The sequence below is a fragment of the Mytilus edulis genome, chromosome 4, assembly GCF_963676685.1.
Source record: "Mytilus edulis chromosome 4, xbMytEdul2.2, whole genome shotgun sequence".
NCBI lineage: Eukaryota > Metazoa > Mollusca > Bivalvia > Mytilida > Mytilidae > Mytilus > Mytilus edulis.
This window is the reverse complement of record NC_092347.1, coordinates 46,185,752-46,206,002: the sequence shown is the minus strand read 5'-3', so window position 1 is coordinate 46,206,002 and position 20,251 is coordinate 46,185,752. Positions and strand designations below refer to the sequence as shown.

At 31.6% G+C, this 20,251-nt stretch overlaps 1 protein-coding gene across 1 annotated transcript; it reads right to left on the bottom strand.

The window, feature by feature from the left end:
• Positions 1-4,051: 4,051 nt before the first annotated feature.
• On the bottom strand, positions 4,052-7,923 carry LOC139519823 (microfibril-associated glycoprotein 4-like). Its single transcript, XM_071312097.1, has 6 exons — positions 7,816-7,923; positions 7,430-7,519; positions 7,068-7,198; positions 6,546-6,642; positions 5,796-5,960; positions 4,052-4,342 (listed from the first exon to the last, which is right to left on the bottom strand). Exons 1-6 carry the CDS (start codon positions 7,919-7,921, stop codon positions 4,095-4,097), a joined length of 837 nt encoding a protein of 278 aa, XP_071168198.1. The 5' UTR covers positions 7,922-7,923; the 3' UTR covers positions 4,052-4,094.
• Between the last annotated feature and the right edge of the window lie 12,328 nt (positions 7,924-20,251).

Here is a 20,251-nt window from a genome sequence, read left to right as displayed (position 1 = left end):
CTTGTTTCACACCTCTAGTAATGTCAAAATAGTCAGAAATGTGATCTTTATATTTTAAAGAGGATTTTGTATTTAAATATTGTTGTTTTATTACCCTGTAAAAAGACTTTCCTACTCCCATTTTGCATAATTTATATAGAAGGGCTGTCCTCCATACAGAGTCAAATGCCTTTCTTAAGTCAATGAAGCATGCATATATTTTTTTGTTATTTTTGTGTATATATTTATTAATTAAAGATTTTAATATGAAAATACTGTCAGCAGTTCTGTGGTTTTCTCTGAAGCCAAACTGACAGTTATTCAGCTGTTTATCCACAACTGTGATTAGTCTATTATTGAGTACAGCATTGAATATTTTAGGAAGATTACTGATTAAAGATATACCTCTGTTTGTTCCACTAGTTTCTTTCGCCCCTCTTTTGATTCGGTTGACAGTTTTGAATTTTCCATTCTCTATACTACACTTCCAAACTATCTTACCAAACGAATGTTTTTCCTATCTTTTTTAATGGTCGTTTGATACTCTGAATCTGGTTGCAGATTTATTTGCTGCAACTCATTGTCTCTAAGGAGAAAGGTAGTAAACATGCTAGATATATACTTCATGGAGGTGAGAAGAAATGATTTAAGCACTAAATTTTCACTTGACAACATTTATGAACGTTTCTTAAAGTTTATCGACAGATTGTACCATAACCATAAGGCCTGTGGGCACCAATTATGCACATTTAATAGCAGACTTGTTTATTTACTATTATGAATCACATTTTATGATCGAACTCAGTAAATTTCATTTAAATAGATTCAAAATCACTTTCCGTTATCTTGATGATAGATTCGTTAAAAATTTCTTTAAGAATTTCTTCATGACCAGCTTCATGTATGACATAGAACCTATGTCTCTAAGGACCTCGATGGTTCCCTTGTGTCTTCAGCAATCAGACATGTGTTTAATACGAAAGCAAAATTCCAAATATTGACAATTAATTGTGTTTAAAAAAAGGTCACTTTATCAATATTGAATATTGTCGGATAACATTAAATTTGAAGAAATCAATATCTTAATGTAAAAAACTAGCCAAAGCTTTAAACAGACTTATTCACAAGGGGTATAGTTACGATACCTCTGCCAAGTCGTTAAAGATGGCATATCTAATCATTTTGATTCACTCATTGGGTCTTTGCATCGGTAACCATTTATTCTAAATCCAGTTGTTAATCTGATGCAGGTTATGTTTTTCTTGTAAGATTTATGATGTCATGGTACTATACGCTTAACGGGAGGGATTTTGCATGATTTTCATATGACGAATACATGATCTTTTGATCAGTTTGAAGTAAGTAGCATGTTGGTCAGTGTTAGTAGGCTATAAGTCCTGTGTGTATTTATGTTCATCACTGTCATTTTGTTTGATTTCTTCTGTTACTTTCGCTAACATCGGACTTCGACCTCTTTTAAAATGAGTTTAACTGTGTGTATTCCTGTGTGTTTTTTTCTTTCAACATTAGCTAGAGGTATTAGGGGGTCTGGTTGTTATTTAAAAAAAAAACATGATTAACCCCACTGCAATTTTTGCACTTGTTCCAAGATCTTCAAAGTCAGTAACCTCTCGCCTTCTTTAGTCTTATGTGGTGTTTTTTTTTAGTTTTAGTTCAATTACTAGTAAATGTTCCGCCGGAAGTTTGATATGCCGTCCATTTCATTGAATAAGTATACATTATCATGTTAAGGCCAACTTAAGTCAGCGTAAGTGCACGGGGTTATCTCGCTTCTTGATGACCCATGTGTGGCCTTGGGCTGATTTCTGCTTTTTGTTTGAGTTGTTGTCTCTTTGACACATTCCCTGTTTAGATAACTAATTATATTTTTTCCTGTATCTTTTTGACAAAAAATTAAGTCTGCGTCAGTGCACAAGGTTGTCTCGCTTCTTGATGACCCATTTGTGGCCTTGGGCTGATTTCTGCTTTTTGTTTGGGTTGTTGTCTCTTTGACACATTCCCTGTTTTAATAACTAATTATATTACCTTCATGTATTTGTTTAACAAAAACGGTATGTCGATGTAACACAAAGGAACCGATAGTCATTTCTATGAGTTTTTTTTTTATATATATGCAGAGATCTGAGCTGAGATTAAGGTCAAAGGTCAAGGTCATATATATAATACCATTGTAGTTTTGTTTTACGTCTTGATGCAACATCAATACATTTGTGTAAACGTTTTCTAGTTACAATTTTTAAGAAGGAAATTAGTTCCCTCAAATTTAAAAAATGGTCAGTTTTGCATTATAAAAGCATAAATCTTGCTTAAAAGATACCAATGGTCTTTCGAATAAAGATTCATAATCTCTGACCTTCATTTATGTCAAGGTCGATTTGACGTTCTACAAATTGACCATTTCTATAACTTCATTTGGTATATTATAAATCTATAAGGTATTTTGCATTGGATTTGATGACATATAATGGTCGTTCGGTTTATGATGGACATTTGTCTCCTTGCCAACCATACCAAATCTCCTTATTTTATATATGTTATTGATAAGGTCAACTGGGAGTGGCCTCATGTATAGCGAAAGTAACATACTTTAATTATAATGTATGTAAAAAAAAACCCAACTAGAAACAAATATCTTTTTAAAGCAGTGTCATGTTACCTATCATATCATAAAGGGAAGTAGCATTTTGTCACTTGGAAATTATCTCCCTTATTTCAAACAAAAGTTCATGGATATCAAATGTTTCTAGGGTTCACTTTAAAAGTCCTATCAACTGTAATCAAACGTAGCTTTTTAAACCGTAAATTGCTTATTACATGTTTTTTTTTAATTCAAGGAATAATATTTTTTTGGAATCAGTCTGAAAAAAACTATCGTCTATATGAATGGTACATTAAACCGTAAGACTTTAAGTTACTTTTCAACTGCCATGTAAAGAAGCAAACATCTAATGTCTAACATCTAATGTCTATATTATTTTTAATTCATATCTGCATTTTCAGTACGCATCCTTTAGAATACGGATCAGGAACTCATCTCACCATGGGGTGATATCAATCTAAAAATCTGATAATAACACCAATTAATGTTTTTGACTGAAAGTAGTCCTGTGTTTTTTTGTTTTTTTTTTGTTTTTTTTTTGTTTTTGAAATATTGTCCAATCGAAAACAGTCCTAAATTATCAGACTATTAAATATGTGTCAAGCTGCTTCAAATTAAGCTGCTAGGTAAAAGTAATTGCAATCCGTGACAGTATATAATTATCACCTAGTAAAGGGATGCGATTCTGCAGAATTTTTTCATAAATTGAAAAAATGCCCATAAATCATTTCTTTGGTTAAAACTTCATGTACTTTGAGTTAGTCTATTTGTTTCTGACTTTGATTCTCTCATGACAACATAATGAACTCATCATAGATGACACTGAGAGATACCAGGATTGACAATTTGTATTTGCGCCAGACGTGCGTTTCGTCTATAAAAGACTCGTCAGTGTCACTCAAATTACAAAAAAGTTAAAAATGCCAAAAAGATACGAAGTTGAAGAGCACTATAATATAGTTTAACGGCTGAACTCACAACAAAGGTAAGATACTCGTACAGTCTACTACTAATACCTTATTGATATATGATAATAAGAAATTACATATAAGATATAATAAAATAAAACTTTTTAATCCAAATAAAGCTTCATTAATATATCATCTTTGACATCCTTTAGAATACAAAATAAGAACTCTTTTTATCTATGGGGTTTGATACCAATAAATAAATGTTAATGGATAAGACAATTCAAACTGTAGGGATCTGTTGACACTAATAATCTATTAACAAAAACTATAAAAACAAAGACTGGTTCACTCTGCATAATGATTTGAATAGAAAAAAGTAAAATCACAAAAATACTGAACTCAGAGGAAAATCAATTCGGAAAGTCCATAATCACATGGCAAAATCAAATAACAAAACGCATCAAAAACGAATGGACAAGAACTGTCATATTCCTGACTTGGTACAGGCATTTTCAAATGTAGAAAATGAAAAAAGAAACAATCAAATATGTTTTATTAATTGGTCAGCATTTATATTCATCTATCTAGGCTTTGCGGATCATCATGACTGTTTCTTTCAGTGAGTAGTGATAGCCTTTCCAGTGGTACCAATTCACACCATCAGCATATGATTTGTGATTCCCTTTTAGATAGGAACCATTCAGGTTGCTGTAGTGACATCTATTATACCACCAACCTCCCTTGTAAGCCACTGCACATGACTTCCCATATGTATCGTTATCCTTATCTTTTGTTGAGAATTTCTGTCCATTCTGAACAGCGAACGAATTTCCTATAAATGTAAGAAGTATTTTACTATAGAAATTAAACTACTTAAGTCATATCCAAAATGCGTAACAACGATGGTTTTGGCAATTATGTAGCTATGTGTCGGATGATCATGTAACATATAGTTGTGACAACTCGCAATAATTTTTTGAATCTACGGTACTTCGATGTTTATAAAACTCGAAAAAGAGTTCATGACACTATTTATATAAACAATTCACCACAGTTTCTTGAAAGTTGGAGAAAGTGCGTTTTAGTTATTGTCAGAATACTGCAAAATTCCCTTTTTTGTGATGAATAAAACCCCATAACTCGGAAACGTAAAAACTTAAATATAAATATAAAAAAAAATCAAAACGAATGAGAGCCCAGGTCAACAGATATAAACAATTCACCAAAGTTTCCTGCAAATTGATTGAAGCGTTTTTTAATGGACTGATATGCTGACGACGGACGGATGGACGGACAACGGTACACAATCATACGTCCCGTTAACAGGCGTATAGAATAATTCTGTGACCAGCTTCCCCTCTTTAACTTAAAGAAATTTTGGGAAATCATTTTAAACCGAAACACTTCAAAATTAAAGTTTAGACCAATTTTAAATATTAATAACATTTGTAAAAGTCCAAGATCTTTAAGTTAATTTTAGTCAAAACATTTACTATTCAGTAAGATTTTGGGAACGATAGGAATGTAGTATAGATTTAATTTTGAAAGGAGTAGGTCCGGTAAGGGCCGATTTTGGCCTCAAATTTCAGGTTCATCTAACGAACGTTTTTGGACACTTTTTAAACACTTAAGTGTCTATTTCAATTGATTCGATTAGTTTATGTGAAAGATTTTAACTGATTTAGTCATTAAAAACGCTCTGATTCACGCTTAAATATGAAAAATCGATCAAATATGCCAAAAAACGTAACTTTTTAGATGGTTTTTGTCAAAAATGAATGTGGCCGCATCTGTGTTCATCCTCAACCTTTATATATGTTTTGTATTATCATCAAATACAACTTACATTTCAATATTATGAATGAACACGTATGCGGCCACTTTCATTTTAGACGGAAACCGTCTAAAAATTGACCAAAATGCTAACATTTTGAAGATTTCAGTAATTTAGCATGACTTAATGATGCTAGAACGCGATATTTGTGCATTTTATCGTCAAAAACAGCTCATATTTATGTAACAGAAGCATTTTACCTTCCAAAATATAGCTTAAAGATTACATTTTCACAATTTTCTAAAACTGCTATATTTTGGGGCCAAAAAGGGGTCTTAGTGAAACTTCTCCTTTAAAGTGGACTTGAATTCCTCAAAAAATTATAAAAATATTACGTCACCAGACAAATGTTCCTGTCAAGAAACCAAAGGTCAAAGAAGAAAAACAAAGTATAAGTTAATAAAAAAAAAAAAAAAAAATTAAATGTTAAATTAAAAAAAAATATGCCTACCTGCATCGCCAGAATAACCACTCACATCCAAGATATAACCAGAACTTTTGCTACCAACGCCGAACTTGTCATACAGGGCAAACTTTTTGTTGTTTTCGAAGTCTTCCATATCAATCCTCATTTTATATTTACCTTGAGAGGTAAGTTGATGCAGATGGTCGTTACCTATATAAATTTAAATTAATTGAACTGCTAATGACTATTCACTTTTTTAAGAATAAATTGATAATGTCAAATCTTGATGGCATCTGCTAAATTTAACATCTGTATGTTTTTGAAGACTGCATGTGACCATCTATTTGCCTTTTTGGTCGATGGATTGCTAAATACATATTTAGACCAATGAATAAAAGGAGATTGTATATATTTGTCATTATCACAGCAACATATGTAGGCAAAATGTGTTAAGCTCTAAATCGACCAATGTCTAGAAATAATATACTAGATTTTACAGAAGTCACAAGATCCGACAGCAAAGCTGAATTCCTTAAAAAAACGAAAACATTAAGTTAAAACAGTCACCACAGAGTTTCTCTACTAAAAAAGAGCACATAAACGTGTTTTGTTTACACCTTTCGTACTTTTTTTACATTAAAATAAAGAAGCCACATGAAAAAACGAACGATAAAATCAGTATAGAAAAACTCTTAACAAAGTCGAATCTTTTTTTTTTATTACATTTGTTATCTCCGAGTATAAAATGACAGTATAGTAGACGAACTATATATTGATGCGAAAAGTTTTAATTACCCAACCAAAATTCTTCATTCTGGTTACCAAATCCTTCTTTATAAGTGTCCCAGTCTCTATAGAAATTAGTCTTTCCATTCATTCTACGTTGAAAAACCTGAAAATAACAGCAAATATCAAATTACAATTAGGTACATATGCAGACATATGGTCATATGAAATATAGCAACTCAATGGAAAATGTAATATTTTTTCAAACACTGAATTACAAAAAAGTTTTGATTGTTAATAAAGAAAACAAAAAAAACAAAAATAATATTGATAAAAAAATTATAATAAGAAAAGAAAAAACAGAAATTATTCATAATGATTGAAATATAATATAATACAATATAAGAAAACATGTTTTCTTCTTTAGAGATAAGCAATACAAATATAAAAAGTAATATGCAAACTTTCTCCCTGTGATATAAATTGAATCGTAGTTTGTTAATATACAATATTTCAAAAAGATTGACTAATTTGCTAATTCAATAACATTTAGCTGTTTAATTTTTCATCTAGTATTCCCTTTAAACTCACAGTCCAGCCCCCACCATGTTTCTTCATTTCACAGAAAACCTTGAAACCAGATGTTTTATCAGGAAAGATCTTGTAAATTCCACTTTTACAAGTTGATTTGTCCAGGTCACCACAATCGGTTGGTCGTTTTACTGAAATATAAAAAAAAGTAACTTTTTGCCCCTAGCAATTTTTATTCATAACGTATAGTGAAAAAAATCAGTTGGCTTGATGTCTTAATTGTAATTCAATAACTAATCAAACGGTTAATTATTACAATCTTGATCCACATAAACACTTAGAGGAACGAATACACCCATGTTTAATACCACATTAGATCAGATAATATGTAATTAATTATATGAATGGCTTAAATTTCATACCTGTGCATGAGGAATCGGCTGTTTTGAATGCACAGTTGTCAGAGAGTAACTCGACGACTTTATTAGCTGTTTCACCGTAAAATGTAACCGCTACAAAAGAAATAAATTTAACGAAATAATTCATCATACATATGATAGTTTTTCATTTAAATATGAAACTGACGAAACAAAAATCTCAAACTTAAGGGAAGTCAAAATAAAATTTCCCAGTCTTCATTTAAACTTTATCAATCAAAAATAGGATAAATTTTCTTTTGCTCACCAGTCAACAAATTCAGGCAAAAAATGCTTCAAGAGCGATTCTTTGTCAATATATTATGCGCTTTTTTTCATTTATTATTAAGAAATAATCTAAAGCAGAATTAAATTAAACAAAAATAGCATACCAGATGCGCAGTCCTTTCCTGGTGTTGGTTCTGCAAAAGTGTTTCCCGTAAAGAAAATCAGCGTTATGACCGTTAAAAGAATCATCTTGATGTCTAAAATGTGCATTCCGAAAGTTTGTTAACCTTGTAAGAAATATCGTTTATATACATGTACTTTAAATTGATTTTTACAAGGTGTTACATTTTTGGCAAATTGAATACATTTCCTAATACTCTGTTAGCATGACAAAAATAAATAGATATGTTGACATATTTTAATAGAAGATGAACAATGTCAGAAAATTTTCTTTGAAAACACATTATTATAGATTCGACTTTTAGAGTAAATTTCAAATTTTAGATAATTTAAAAAAATAACAATAAAATTTTACTGCAAATATATTCATGAATTAAGTAACATAATACCCATCTAAAGCCTCGGTCACACCTTACCGGATAGCACGAACGGACGACTAACGGATGAAAATAAAAGTTATCCGCTGGGAATCCGTTGATGTACTGACCGAATAAAACGGACGTGTAACGAATGTATAAACGGACATGCAACAAATATGGACGGACGTCTAACGGATAAGAACGGACGTCTAACGGACATGAACGGATTGAAAAAAAGTGATCCGTTAGGCATCCGTTCGAGCTATCCGTTAAGGTGGGACCGAGGCTTAAGGTTGCAATGATTTTATCAATCTTAATACATTTTACATTTTTGACTGAAAATTACATAATGTCTGTGCAAAGCGACAAAGATACTTTCATGTTAGATGGAAAGACAACATAAAACGCAGCAAAGTTTGAAATAAGGGGTATCGCATAGAATGTCCGCCTTTTTATTTCATCTAGTACTATTTTTCCGTTATATATAGAAATGATCCGTATAGTTTACATTAAGTGCATACGCTACAATATATATGTTACAGTGAATTTGTATAATCAGTGATTTTATAGAACCACTGGCTAGTTTAGGGATTATGTAGAATCACTAAAATTTTCAGGGATTATGTATAATCACTAGAAAATACGTCAGGGATAATACATAATAACTGAAAAGAAGAGATAGTTTTATTTATAAAAATAATGAATAATAATTTATTCTATAAAATCATATTAAAACATCATTTTAAACATAAATTGTTAATGTTAAGCACAATATATTAAAATGATAACCCCAAATGTTTAAAATGTTAGGCACAATATATTAAAATAATATGCTTCACATCTGTTTTTACCACAATATCCACATTTAAAAAACCTTATCCTTCATATATCGAATCAGATTTTATGACACGTCTAAGAGAAATAAAGTATCCGTAAAAACATCTGTAGGTTCCCCCCAAAAAGGGAATAAGCAATCTCGAACTGGTTCGAGCAAGATACCATGTTTTGTGGCCAGACAATATCCCTTTACAGACTTGTTGTGAACAATTGCCATTATGTTTTTCAGGTTTTCCTTTCCTTGTTTACCCTGCTATAAGACTATTACACTAAATGCCAGCTTCCTCTAAAATTTAGTTCTATTTGTCAATCCTTAGTTCTGCCTGTTTTTCTATACATTTAAATGTGTAAGTTCTCTCAGTTTGACTTTCTTGTTCATTTGATAACATTTTTTTTTTAAAACACCAAAAAAAACCCACCACAAAACAGATGTTCCGTAATCTTCTTGCTTTACACGTACCACAAATAACATGATCTGTGGATTTGAATATCCATTTGACGCTGGCTTTCAATAAACAAACAATTCATGTCACGTTTTCGCTATAAAGGGAATGTTGATATTATTAATTTTGAAGTCTTCAACTTTATCTCGAAAATCTGTGTTGGTTATATCTTTAAGAGCATACTCTCTGTTTAAAAGCAAAATCATTTCATCTGGCAAGGAATATGAAAGAAAAAATGATAACTTGTCTATATTATTTGTTTTAACAAACAAAGGATCCTTAAATTATTGACAATCCCTCAAATCATATAAGGGAATTTGTAGAATAATTATTAAAATGTTCAGTGATTATGTAAATTCACTGGTCATTTTCAGGGATTATATATAGTTACTAATGATTTTAGTGATTCTACTAATTCCCTGAAAAATCAGAGATTCTACATAATTCCTGATTATACAATTCACTGTAACATATATATATATTTATTGATCCGGCGTTGATTTTTTAACGAAAGTTTGCATACAAGCTAATTTTCACCTAGTGAATTCAAATGCGCAATAGAAATATAACATTTATCAATATACAAATTGACTGATTAATGCGTTTCCCTCAGTTTTAGTTTTAATATAAAAAAGAAGATGTGGTATGATTGCCAATGAGACAACTATCCACAAAAGACCAAAATGACACAGACATTAACAACTATAGGTCACCGTACGGCCTTCAACAATGAGCAAAGCCCATACCGCATAGTCAGCTATAAAAGGCCCCAATAAGACAATGTAAAACAATTCAAACGAGAAAACTAACGGCCTAATTTATGTAAAAAAAATGAAAGAAAAACAAATATGTAACACATAAACAAACGACAACCACTGAATATACAGGCTCCTGACTTGGGACAGGCACATACATAAATAATGTGGCGGGGTTAAACATGTTAGGGGGATCCCAACCCTCCCCTAACCTGGGACAGTGGTATAACAGTACAACATAAGAACGAACTATAAAAATCAGTTGAAAAAGGCTTAACTCATCAGATGGACAAAAATATAAGTGGACATGGCCTTGTACTTATACATCCCGACACAAAAGACACAATGAATAGATCTGAGAGTACTCGCAGTTATCTGACAGCTAGTTCAAAGCCACTAACAACTAATAAAAAAAATCATGCATCTCAGACTAAACTTTCAATCCGTACACATCCAACATCCAATGGATTTAGTGTAAAGACATCATAAACAGCCAGAGAAAACATGACCTTGTGCAATGCCAAGTTACAGGTATCGACAGATTGTAGATCCATGAATATGTATATGTATAACATACTAGTAAAATTTAGTTAGCTTTTAATCTACTGATAACAAAATCAATATTTATTCCAATAAAAACAATATTCAATGATCTTATTACAGTGTTGAATAGGTAACCTTTTAGAATAAGTTTATTTAAAGGAGCGACAAGTTTACATGGATCATTTCTAAATTTCCGGGCACGGTAAGGTAGCAATACACAGTTAGGAGTTTAGTTTCGCATTTTGGCCCCTGTGGATTTTTCAAATAGGAAAGTTTCAAATAGGAAAGTTATTGTGTAATAAAATTCATTTTTAGACAGATGAGTGCTAATTTAGCCTTCAAAGATGGTTTATAAGTGCATCAAGATTATTTTTTACATGTTTTATGGGCTGTTTTCTGTTTGACAATCCGTATTTTCATAGCTAGACCGGCCATCGGTCCAGAAATTAATGTACAATTTACAAACACTCTTTTTCTACACGAAGTTTTTGACGCAATTTTACAAAAAAATGAAACGAAAGACATATGATTTTCATTGGATTTGCTGAATGATATATGTACACAGTTTCAGAAAAGGTATAAGTTCAAGCAATTGAAATTCTACTTTTAGCTAAATTTTGGGGAAATATGTGACATCTTTCCCCCCCTTTTTGCAATATTTTATAACAAATGAATGCAGATTGTTGCCATGGATACACCAAAAAGAAATTATATTTTACCATTTTATATACTGGTTATAAAATCTATGGAAGATTCTGATTACATACATATGCCCATATATGACACAAACAGTAAGCTTGATATTTAGAAAGCAATGAAAAGGGGCAAATTTTAGTATTTTTTCCTAACTGTTTATTGCTACCTTAACAACATTTCCGTAAAAATGAGGATGTGCTATCCCGTTTGAAATAAGTTTTCTACAGGTACATCCAAACTTCAAAACCAAATCTTTATATCTATGGAAAAATTTAGTAAAGGTTTTCAGTAATTTATGGTAACGATATCCCTGGTTTAATAATTTACCAGTAATACATAGGTTGCGTTCGTTAAAATCAAAAACGTCACAACAGACACGGACATAGCGAACAAGTTGTAAAATATAAACACCGTAAGATGGTGCCAAAGGAACATCACCATCTAAAAATGGAAAATTAACAATAGGGAACGAAAAATCGTCTCTTTTGTCGTAAATTTTAGTGTGGAGTTTCCCATTTAAAACCGAAATATCTAAATCCAGGAAAGGTCAGTTATTACCGAATACATTTGATTTATTTAAAGTGAGTTCCTTGGGGTAAATTTCAGCAGTATATTGAGATAATTCTTGATTATTTAACGAAAAAATATCATCAAGATAACGGTAAGTGTTGTTGAATTTATTAATTAAATGCAATTTCGACGGGTCTTTACTGAGTTCAGTCATAAACTGTGATTCGTAACAGTACAAAAACAAGTCTGCTATTAAAGGGACACAATTAGTGCCCATGGGGATACTTACAACCTGTCGATAAACTTTTGGTTACATCTTCTGACATCAGACTCGGACTTCTCTTGAACTGAATTTTAATGTGCGTATTGTTATGCTTTTACTTTTCTACACTGGTTAGAGGTATAGGGGGAGGGTTGAGATCTCACAAACATGTTTAACCCCGCCGCATTTTTTGCGCCTGTCCCAAGTCAGGAGCCTCTGGCCTTTGTTAGTCTTGTATTATTTAAATTTTAGTTTCTTGTGTACAATTTGGAAATTAGTATGGCGTTCATTATCACTGAACTAGTATATATTTGTTTAGGGGCCAGCTGAAGGACGCCTCCGGGTGCGGGAATTTCTCGCTACATTGAAGACCTGTTGGTGACCTTCTGCTGTTGTGTTTTTTTATTTTGGTCGGGTTGTTGTCTCTTTGACACATTCCCCATTTCCATTCTCAATTTTATTTGTTGCCGAAACGTACATTAATATTATCAAGGAGAAAATTAACAGCTTCAATCATCTCATCACACCTCCAGTAAGTATATCTAGCATATTTATCTTTCTCATTAGAGAAGAAGGCTTTAAATGAGTTGCAGCAAATATATCTACATTCAGCTTTACCAAACGACCATTTAATTAAATAGGAAAACTTTTATTTAATAAGATAGTGTGGAAGTGTAGTATAAAGAGAAGAAAAATCAAAACTATTAATAGAATCAAAAGGACCATCAAAAGCCCGTAATTTATCTAAAACATCCAAAGAATTTTTACACTCCAAAAATGGTTTATACCACTATGTTCATATATTTTATTAAAATAGTTTATGATAAGCTCTTTAATAGCAGTTAATGAACTAGTTAAGAGCACTGACAGATTAGTTGTAGAACACTTACTAGAGGCCGAGATGAAACGATGTTTAAATGGTTTTTTGTGTAGTTTAGGTAGCCAATACATAGTAGGGACCTTCAAATGTTCAGAAGAAGCCTTAAGCTTTGATGTGGTTGTGATATGCTTGTTTACTATATGACTCTCTGTGAAGCGGATGGACTTGAATGTAGATGAATTTAAAATTTCATTCTTAAGAACGTCCGTGTAGTATTTACGGCATACCACCACCACATTGTTGGCTGCTTTGTCGGCTGGTACAAACACAAACCGCTTTGAAAGTATTTGAAGTTTATTTCTTATTCTGGAAATAGGTGTATTATGTACTCTATTATTTACTTCTAAATTATTTTCAAAATGTGATATTAACCCGGATTTGTTTTTTTCTCTATCGATTTATGAGTTTCGAACAGCGGTATACTACTGTTGCCTTTATTCATTTGAAAGGTAAACACAAGCGGATTTTTGTAAAAAGATTATAAAAATCTTCTTTACATAAGTATGCTCTAAACTTTATACACTTTTTTTTTAAATAATTAATTTTTGTTAAAATGTCATGACTTAACAAAACAACCGGCAACTTTTGCTGTTTATTTATCTAATTAGTAAAACATTTATAACAATTGGTACAAATAATCTTCATACGTATTCAAACCTAATGTGATTTAAAAAAGAGGACTACATGAACTTGTTTTCAAGTTAAATCAGTTTGAAAGATAAAAATTAGCCGAAACATACATCTTTTCCAGATATATCGCAGTTTACATTCGCGAATCATAACATCTTACGTAAGCAACTTCCCAATCTCCTCTGGAACGGTATGGTGTTCCTAAAAAAGCTAAAGTCACCTTAATTGTCTAAAAGTTCTTTTTTCCGCATTAAGGAGCAAGATTATCGTCCGTCCGTCCATCATTAGAGCAAATCTATATCAAATGGTCACATAACTGGAAACCGGACGAAAACGATTGTTTCTGATATATAATCACGCCGTTCTATACACCGAATCTCTTTTCTCGATTGCTCTGCCTCGGAGGGGATGACAATAATGCGCGCAAAGTCATAATCAGTACAGAACGATGTTATTTTGACATACAGAAATTAGTTTGTTCATGAATACAATATACAAAATACAAAAATATAATAGTGAAAATATGCGTTGGAAACAACCCAATCTACCCATAAAGTCGAATCTAAAAATGTTTTTTTTTATGTTTGTTAACTATGACTTAATGACAGTATAGTCAGTATAGGAGATGAACTAAACATTTTATATATGATATATATATATATATAAATATATGTAAAATGAAATTCATAACAGTGTAGGCGCGACCATTGATAATTTAATTGTTGCGCTTAAATTTCCAATTGACTAAACAGATTGGAAGAACGTTCTTCTGTAATGCCTACTGATCACGACGTATTTATAATGATCTATTATATACATTTAAACTGTGGTGATTAAAGGTTCTCAACGGGGTTGTCGAATTATGTCATCCTCTAACTTTATCCTGGTTTAAAATGTTATCCACTTTTAAAAAGTTGTGCAAATACAAAACATATCGACTAAATATACTTCTGTCCTGTCTTTTTCGTACTTGAAAGTTATTGGATAGTAAAAAATAAAGCTATTTGGAATAAGCCTTAGGAAACTTGCATTTACATTATTGTATTGGTAAAATGTATCATTTGATGTATACAGGAAACTTGTACTGTTCTACTAACTACTATAGCTGTGAAAAATCCTTGGCAACACAAACGTAATCATTTTCTTGTTAAATCGACTCAATGTACAAAGTAATTGACGACTCCGTAGATTTATAATCGCAAAGAAATAGGCACTGGCTACGGTTACATGGACATGTTACAATAATAGAAATATTTTTGTTACATTGGAGACTAATTGTCGGAATGCCGGGTTGGGCAAGGAACCAATTAATTACGAATGTAACAATAAAACTTGTATCTATAGTTACATTGAGTTATTGATGAACTTCTATATACGCTAGATAAATTAAACTTAACCTTTCTATAGTTCTGTTGCTTAATCGAATTATGTATATGATATGTACTAAAAAGTATTTGAAATAATGATAATAATAAATATTATTGTATAGCAATATAATTTTTCCCACAGAAAGTAACCAAACGTTAGCGTGCAATAAATTCTAATATTGAACTAGTACAATGAATCTTCAAAATTCATGACGTCATCAACGACAAAATCTTAGTTTAAATCAATTTTTACTTTCAAATGTTATATTTCTATACAATAAAAGGGTTATTGCATGAATATTGGGGAATATTGTCCCTCGTAGAACATGTATTGCACTCGCAAGCTCGTGCAATATAAGATTCTACTCGGAACAATATTCCCCAATATTCATGCAATAACCCTTTATTATAATATTATTCAACAAATAAAAGAAAGATATAGCTCAATTGTTCGTTGTAATAAGAACTTGGACCGAGAAAGTGTTCACTGACTTAAATGGAATTGCACACATACCCCTTTTACGCACATAACACTTTGGACAATTATAGATGAAGATTCCTATTACCAAACTTTTACAGTTATACAAACGCAGTTAAAAAAAAACGATACATCAAAAACAAACGGCTTGCTAACAGTGAACTAAAATAAATACTATGAATTTCTGAATAAATGTTTCCATGGAAATCACTTTCATTTAAAATCTTTAACTTCAAAAAGGGACAGTGCAAAATTGAATTGTACAGTTTGCAATACAGACGTTTACAATGCCGCATCACTGGTTTGTTATGGCTCTTTGGAGTTGTTTCACCAAAACTGCGTCGCACTATAAAAACATGCTTATAAAACCACATACTGGATTGGTATAAACTGTCATTGTGTAAATAAATTTACTGAAAAAAATAGTAATAAGTATTAAAATAAAACATTAAAACTTTTATTTGTAAATATCAAATAAAAGTTTTAATGTTTTATTTTAATACATATTACTAGTCCCATCGTACATTGCAGTGCATTAATGATTATGTAACAATAACGCAATGTAACCGTAGACACACATATTATTGTTTGTAATTAATCGATTGCTTGCTCAATCCGGAATTCCGGCAATAAGTCTCCAATGTAACAATAATACTAATGATAATGATAATTAAAATAATACTAGTAGTTTAAAAGAGGTAAATAGTAAAACCAATTTTAGCCAGATTCAAAATCATCCGTGGGAAAGGGTTTTATAAGGTTATTTTCTACTAGTATTTGACAAAGCTTAATTAAATTTCTTATTCTTAGACCTATCAGCTACTTCCCATCTAGTTTTCCCTTTAAACTCACAGTCCATCCACACCATGTTTATCCATTTCACAGAAAACTTTGAAAATAGACGTTTTACCAGAGAAGATCTTGTAAATTCCACTTTTACAATGCACTCTCATGTGATACTGATGGAAATGTATACTTAATTTTCTCGTTTGATTTGTTTTACATTGTCATTTCGGGGTCTTTTATAGCTGACTATGCGGTATGAGTTGTTCATTGTTGAAGGCCGTACGGTGACCTATAGTTGTTTATTTCTGTGTTATTTTGGTCTCTTGTGGAGAGTTTTCTCATTAACAATCATACCACATCTTCTTTTTTATATTAAGCTGAGTGTGTGATATAACAAAATCTAACAAAATATGTCGTATGATAGCCAATAAGACAAATATCTACAAGAGACCAAAGATTACACATACATTTTACCACTATAGGTCACGACCTTCAGTAATAAGCAACACCCTTTCCGCATAATCACCAATAAAAAGTCACGAATTGACAAATGTAAAACAATTCAAACGAGAAAAACAACGGCCTTATTAATTTACAAAATAATAAATAAAACAACAAAAATGTAACACAGCAAAAAATGACAAGCACTGAATAACAGTCTCCTGTCTTGGGACAGGCACGTACAGACTGTGGCGAGGTTTAACATGTCTGCGGGCGCCAAACCCTTTCCTTACATGGGACAGTGGTGTTTATAAAAAGAAGATGTGGTATGATTGAAAATGGGACAGGGCTTCACAAGAGACCGAGTGACACAGAAATAAACCACAATAGATTACCGTACGACCTTCAACAATGAGCAAATCCCATACCGCATAGTCAGCTACAAAAGGGCCCGAAACAGGGAATGTTTCAAACATACAATAAGGTTTATTTCAAATAGTGGTAGATCTAAATTGTTGTTCAAGTCATTGAACGCATATCATCAATTTAGAGATTGCAAGACATTTCTTTGATCACCTGAAAATAAACATGGTTTGATAAGATTTGTAGGTAAGTATGCACTATTGCACTACAATGACTTTGATTTGCAAGAACATGACGACGTTTTTCTAGAGGGATCTTCTTAAAATCCATAGACTGTGGAGCAATTTTGTGCAGGTTCTTGTAAGTGACCGAAGCGGTAGATATAAGAATTATTCTGCTGCCTCCGTTTGACAATGAACAGATATTAAAAAGGTTATTCCAGGGGTTGAAACATATAAAATCAAGACCGTTTCTTTTATTTCTACTAAGGTCTTTTCCTCAAATGTCAAACATGATAAATTGTGATTTTAGACTGCATGGAGGGGTTTCTTAAACCAAAGCCACAAAGCAGATTTAATTACTTATTCACGATTAATAATAATGTAACGTTTTTTTAAAAGTTATTGGACCCCTGATGTCTGGCACACCAATAGCAGCTTGCGCTCTTACAGGATACGACACATTTTCACAAATCGAAATTGGCAAAAGAAGAAAATAACAAGAAGTCGGGGAAAAGTGCATGTTTTTAAAATCTGTCACTCTAGCTGGTTCTTTTATTACTACATTTGTTGCAGTGAAAATCAAAATGACCCCAGAAGCAATGTTCAATCAGTACATTGTGATATGCATAAACTCATGAGTATTATCGAAGACATACAATGATCTACAATGACATCCACTTTTATTTTATCTTGTATTGCGTTACCTGTTCAAATTGATGTGCATATTGGTTTCTAGTATTAGTGTATTATAATTATACACAGACAGCTTCTTTTGAAGCGTAATATCTCTGTGAATCGTGTTTGTTTGACGTTACAATGTATATATGAAGTACTCTAAAGCGCGATGGTCACGCTAAAGTGCGATGGTCTACGCTAAAGTACGATGATGTCTCACGCTAAAGTGCGATGGATGTTTGTTCGATAAAGTGCGATTGTGTGTTAAGCTAAAGTGCGATGGTCCAAAGGGTAAGATTCGAGGGATTAAAACATCGAGGTTAAAAACGTCTTTTTTGCAAAAGCTAGTATGCTAAGGTATAACATCAATATATATGTGATAGGCTTTATAATTTACCGTTTAGTCTTAAGTGATTGCTTCTAAATTAACAAGTCCTATCAAGCAATAATTGCTAACAAGGTAATTTATGTGTCGCAAAATTTTTATATTTCATGTGAAATGAATTTTTAACAGTTCGGAGCGTATTGAATATTTGGATAATTGGAACGGTTAAGTTTAAATCAATTACTAGTAAGTCATGGCCTTTCGATATAGAATGACTATGTCGATAACTTCTGTAAATAAAGATTTTTAAAATTTTCTAACATGTTTCATGTATCAGACATAAATATGACTTGATGCACTCGTGGAGTATTCCTAAAGCATGCATCCATAGAAAAAAAATATCAGTTAACATGAGAGACTACCGAGAAATTGTTCCTTTTGACATTTGACCGCAGTTTGCAAACATCTGCACCACTTTGACACTCTACGACATGCATTAATCAAAGGGAATTATATATATCTACAAAATAAGACCAAAATTAGCCGTGAAGTATTTCGATCAGTTAAGTTTTCAAATTTACCTTGTTTGTCACCGTACTATAAGATATTCTGAAATTTCAGTCTTTTGATCGATTACTCAGACTGCATTGATATCTACATCTCACTGTAGTTCTATGGTCATTCTGTAAAGTATGGATCAGGAACTCATTAACGTGCGATTTGATATCAATTCTAAAAATGAAATACTAAAAGTATACCAAAGTATTTTTGCATATCATGTGACTGTACAGAATCTTTTTGAATCTGTAATTAGATCAAACCTTACAAACATGGAACCAAAAAAGACACTGACAACATTTTACGTGAAAAAACAAAACTGCAATCAAAACGAAAAACTAAGACCATTTGCATTATAATATAAACAATTGAAAAATAAAATTGAAATTGAAATTTTGCATTATTTTATTGGACATAATTTAAATTCATCCATCTAGGATTTTCGGATCATCATGATTGTTTCTTTCAGTGAGTAGTTATTGCCTTTAAAGTCGTGCCAATTGACGCCATCTGCATATGATTTATGTTTTTCTTTTAGATATAGACCATGCAGATTGCTATGGTGACATGCATAATACCACCAGGCTCCCTTGAACATTACTGCACATGACTTGCTATATTTATCGTTATCTTTATCTTTTGTTGAGAATTTCTACCCATTGTGGTTAGCCAATGAATCTCCTATGAATATACAAGGTATGTTAATATTGAAATTTAACAACAATTAAGTATCCAAAAGTTCATATCAATGATGGCTATATGGGTATAGTTGCTGGAGGTCATGATATCAAAATTCTAAGACAATGAACTTTTGAAAGATTCGATTTTGTTTTGATAGGCTGTATCACATTGTTTTCTTTTTTTTATATAAAATGTTATGATATTTTATTTATATGTGTTTTTTATTTCATGAAAAAGCAAATCGTTTATAAAATAGATACATGCACACATTTATAAAATCTATACTATGGAAAATGACTGTTTGCTGTTTTACGAATTCATTTGTCAACTTAAATTAAAAAGTACAATAATAAAAATGCTGAACTCAAAGAAGTAAAACGGAAAGTCCCCTATAAAATTGAAAAATCAAAAGCTTAAACACACAATATAAATGGAAAACAACTGTCATATTTCTGACTTGATACAGGCATTTATTTCCATATGTAAAATGTGTTGGATAAAACCTGGTTTAGAAGCTAACCCAAACTCTCACTTGCATGACAGTCACTAAAAATTCTATGATATTGACAACAATGTGTAAGCAAAACAAAGTGAACAGACATATCAGTTA

What these genes read in the sequence shown, in the direction of transcription:
- LOC139519823 (XM_071312097.1), bottom strand. Translation starts at nt 7,921, where the DNA reads ATGCACATTTTAGACATCAAGATGATTCTTTTAACGGTCATAACGCTG. An exon ending in AGCCGATTCCTCATGCACAG is followed by an intron (nt 7,199 to 7,429) that starts GTATGAAATTTA and finishes TTTATATTTCAG; the next exon opens with TAAAACGACCAACCGATTGT. An exon ending in TGGTTATTCTGGCGATGCAG is followed by an intron (nt 4,343 to 5,795) that starts GTAGGCATATTT and finishes TTACATTTATAG; the next exon opens with GAAATTCGTTCGCTGTTCAG.